This window comes from Musca vetustissima, unplaced genomic scaffold (genome assembly GCF_032173495.1).
Source record: "Musca vetustissima isolate MV318-11 ecotype Yass unplaced genomic scaffold, APGP_CSIRO_Mvet_v1 utg22057, whole genome shotgun sequence".
Taxonomy (NCBI): domain Eukaryota; kingdom Metazoa; phylum Arthropoda; class Insecta; order Diptera; family Muscidae; genus Musca; species Musca vetustissima.
In genome coordinates, this window is record NW_026887878.1 from 38123 (window position 1) to 41660 (window position 3538).

General features: G+C 40.2%; 1 protein-coding gene across 1 annotated transcript; it reads right to left on the reverse strand.

Moving 5' to 3' along the window:
* Positions 1–722: 722 nt before the first annotated feature.
* Positions 723–3336, reverse strand: LOC133335679 (uncharacterized). Its single transcript, XM_061543990.1, has 3 exons — positions 2769–3336; positions 1723–1903; positions 723–1658 (listed from the first exon to the last, which is right to left on the reverse strand). Exons 1-3 carry the CDS (start codon positions 3214–3216, stop codon positions 839–841), a joined length of 1449 nt encoding a protein of 482 aa, XP_061399974.1. The 5' UTR covers positions 3217–3336; the 3' UTR covers positions 723–838.
* Between the last annotated feature and the right edge of the window lie 202 nt (positions 3337–3538).

Sequence of the window (3538 nt, forward strand, 5' to 3'; positions counted from 1 at the left end):
TCATTTGGAATACATATTTAAAAATGTAAACGATTATAATTATGTAATTTATATGCAAATTCAAAAGAAGGAATTTGTTATTTTTGAAAGACACTCCTATATATTGAGAAGCTTTTGGATGACCATCTTCACATTAGAGGCCATCATGAGAGGTTTACAATTATAATATTGTTTTTGAGAGGTATACATTAGATTATTTAATAGAGATCCTTCCACGGGACTTCTTTTTATATATCAGAAGCTATTTTGAGATATTTCATTTTGGTTAAATACAATACATTTTATAATAATTATCCTATCAGGGGACTTGGTGATACTGGAATGTATTTTGAGAAATTTGATTTTGATCAAAATACCAGGTTCACCATACATATAATAACCATCACAGTGTTATAAAAATAAATATTTTTGATATAATCTCTATATGAAGAATGCCTTTTGAGGTGCCAGAAGTATAGGGTTATAGGGTTAAGAGATATAAATTATTTTCTCACTCAAGGAGACACAACTGTCTTAATATAAAAACAATAAAGCAACAAAAATACTTTTTAGGTTACAAATCCACCTAAATTTTTATATATATTTTAAAAATAATCTATTACTGTGAAGTTTTCTAGTTCAAACCGGTTCCCTTTAAAATTTCCTAACAACACTTCTTCTCTCCACACTCCAATTTTTTCGATTCACTACATCTATGATTACCGGCAGCCTCTTCGTCATCACCATCGCCCTCATCGCTTAGCTGGGCCTGCTCCCTATACGCCTGACATTGGGGACAATGTTTTTCGAGAAATTTCATGGACAAATTGAAGGTATATCGGTGCCGGGTACAACGTCTTTACATTTTATATTCCACAATTTGATTGGGATTTAGGAATTGTTCACGTTGTGATGCATCCAAGTGGGAGACAGTGCGTGATAAGGCGGAATTCGATGAGTTGCCACCGCCACCGCCAGTTACACCACCACCAACACTTGATGAGCCACCACCACCTCCACCACTTTTGTGTTGTTGTTGTTTATTATTGTTATCATGTGGCTGTTGCTGATGATGGTGCTGCTGCTGTTGTTGTTGCTGCTGATGCGACTGATGTTGATAAATATCAGCCGAACTAATTACACCCACATTGACGCCGGCCACAACAGGTTGTTGCTGATATCCCGAATACTGGGGTGGATACTGATGCGGTGTATGATGACTTTGATGATGATGATGCGACGACTGTTGCTGCTGTTGATGATGATGGCTGGTGGTGCTGCCTCCACCATGATGACTTGGCGCATTGGCATACAAATGTTCGGTCGTTGGCTGTGGCTGTGTAGCTGCTGCACTGGTGGCCACCGACAAATGTGTACGATGTGGCTGTTCCGAGTGTACAATTGTTGGGAACTGTTGCTGATGCGAATAATCAGCACTACTGCCACCGCCCAGCCGGGCACATGAATCATCGTTGAGACCCTCACAAATGTCACCATCGCGACGACGATGATGCGAACTGCGTATACAGAGTTTGGTGAAGAGCCAGACACGGGCCCGGTACAGCAGGAAACACAGAAAATGCACCACAAATACAAAGATGATGGCACACACGGTCACAATAATGGCCTTGCCCGGCTTCCTCCAGTCGAGCATGGGATAAATGGCTTTTTCATTTTTCCTGTGAAATAAAAGAACGGCATCAGGACCCTTATCTAATGAGATATTTGATTGATGTGACTTACCTATCGGTGCCGCCGGCCAAAAAGTAAATTCCCGTGAATATGGCATAAGCCAAACCAATGCCAGTGGTAAAGTAGACGTGGCTCAATTTAATTGGATGTCCGACAATGGCCAAATCGATGAGCATTATAACCGAATTCAAGACATGTACCATAATGTTCAATGTGTCGATCTTGTGGACTTCTGTAAAATGGGAAAATCAAAGAGAGGGAAAGGAGGAAAACTGTTAGTAACGGCCAACCATGTATGTACGTCATCAGAAGATTGTGCTGCTTCTTCTTTGCCTTTATAACCCATAAAAACAATGTGACAAAAAGTAATTACAAAAACTCTTTTGAATTATTCTATGGACATCGAAAGTGGCAATTAGCAGTGTGTCAGTAAGCACATGTACGTAGATATGTGAGCGTGTGTAGGTGGTCGTCAATTGGTACATTGTCTTCAAGTTCCGAGTATTTTTTTATAGGTTACTTTCTATTGTCCTGTGGTATGGTATAAAAATCTATGTTGACCGGATTATGTTTAAAAATAGTTCGCACACCACCAACCTCCCGAAGTAATGGGTGGGTGACTGGCTGACGGAGGCCCATAGTTATTAGAATTCTGCATACGTTTTGAACAACAACAAAAAAACATGACATTTTAATTGGATTGGACTTTTTCAGGAGATAATTGGCAAAATGTCTTATGTGTGTTTGGGTATGTGTGTGTGCGTCGGACATGAAAGGGAAACTAAACTATCATAATGGTGTAATTTATATGTAAATCAAAAGGGGAGGATTTATTATTTTTTGAGAGGTTATGTATAATAAATTACAATATTTTAAAGAATTTTGAAAATAGAAGTGAGAATTATAAAAAAATTGACCTAAACAACGCGTGGATTTTTAAAAATTAATTTTAATGGACCCTAACAAGGCGTGGCTTTTTAAAAATTATTTTAAGGGAGCCTAACAAGGCGTGGCTTTTTAAAAATAATTTATAAGGGCAAATATACGCCTAAAGGTATGCAACAGAAAATATTAAATACAAATTTCCCAAAACTTACCCGGATCATGAACCAGCAACCAATAACACATCGTTATTATAAAAGCATAAACCGTCGCACATGTATATATGATCCAATAGAGATAATGCAGCTTCGACTTTTTCGCCTGACGCATCAATTCAAAATCCTCCCTCTCCACCATCATACCCTGCGTAACAATCATTGCCGCCAACCATGCCTGAACCGTACAAAACAACAGACCCCAATGTGTCAAATATATCCACCATTTGGCATAATGATTTTCAAAATGTTCATCTGTCCGACCGATATCCAGTAGCGAACAGACCAATGCCGCCAAACAAATGATCGCCGTAATCCAACGATAGAAAAGATAGATAATTCGCACCTGGGTATTCCGTTGCCATTGACACAAATAGAAATTGTGTCGGTGCACATGTTCCGGGGTGACATCCGGGAAACAGCCTTTCCACAATTTGCTCACCATCATTCTTTTGCGCTGGAAATAGCTGAGATTGAACGGGATGTGATGGAACTCCTCACAGCTATCGTCGTGCTGCTGTGTCAGGGGCCGCGACGAACAGCTTGAGATTGTGGTGGCCGTGATGGGCTGTTGTGAGGGGTATTGTTGGTACGGTTGTTGGTGTTGCTGCTGGTAGTGCTGTTGTTGTTGTTGCTGCTGATGATGCTGCTGCTGATGGTATTCTCCTGATGCTCCCGTCGTTTTGGCGTGTGGCGACCTCTTGTGATGATATGTATCCGTCGTACTATCGCCTCCGCCGTATGCTGCGTGATATGGTGTCTGAGGATCG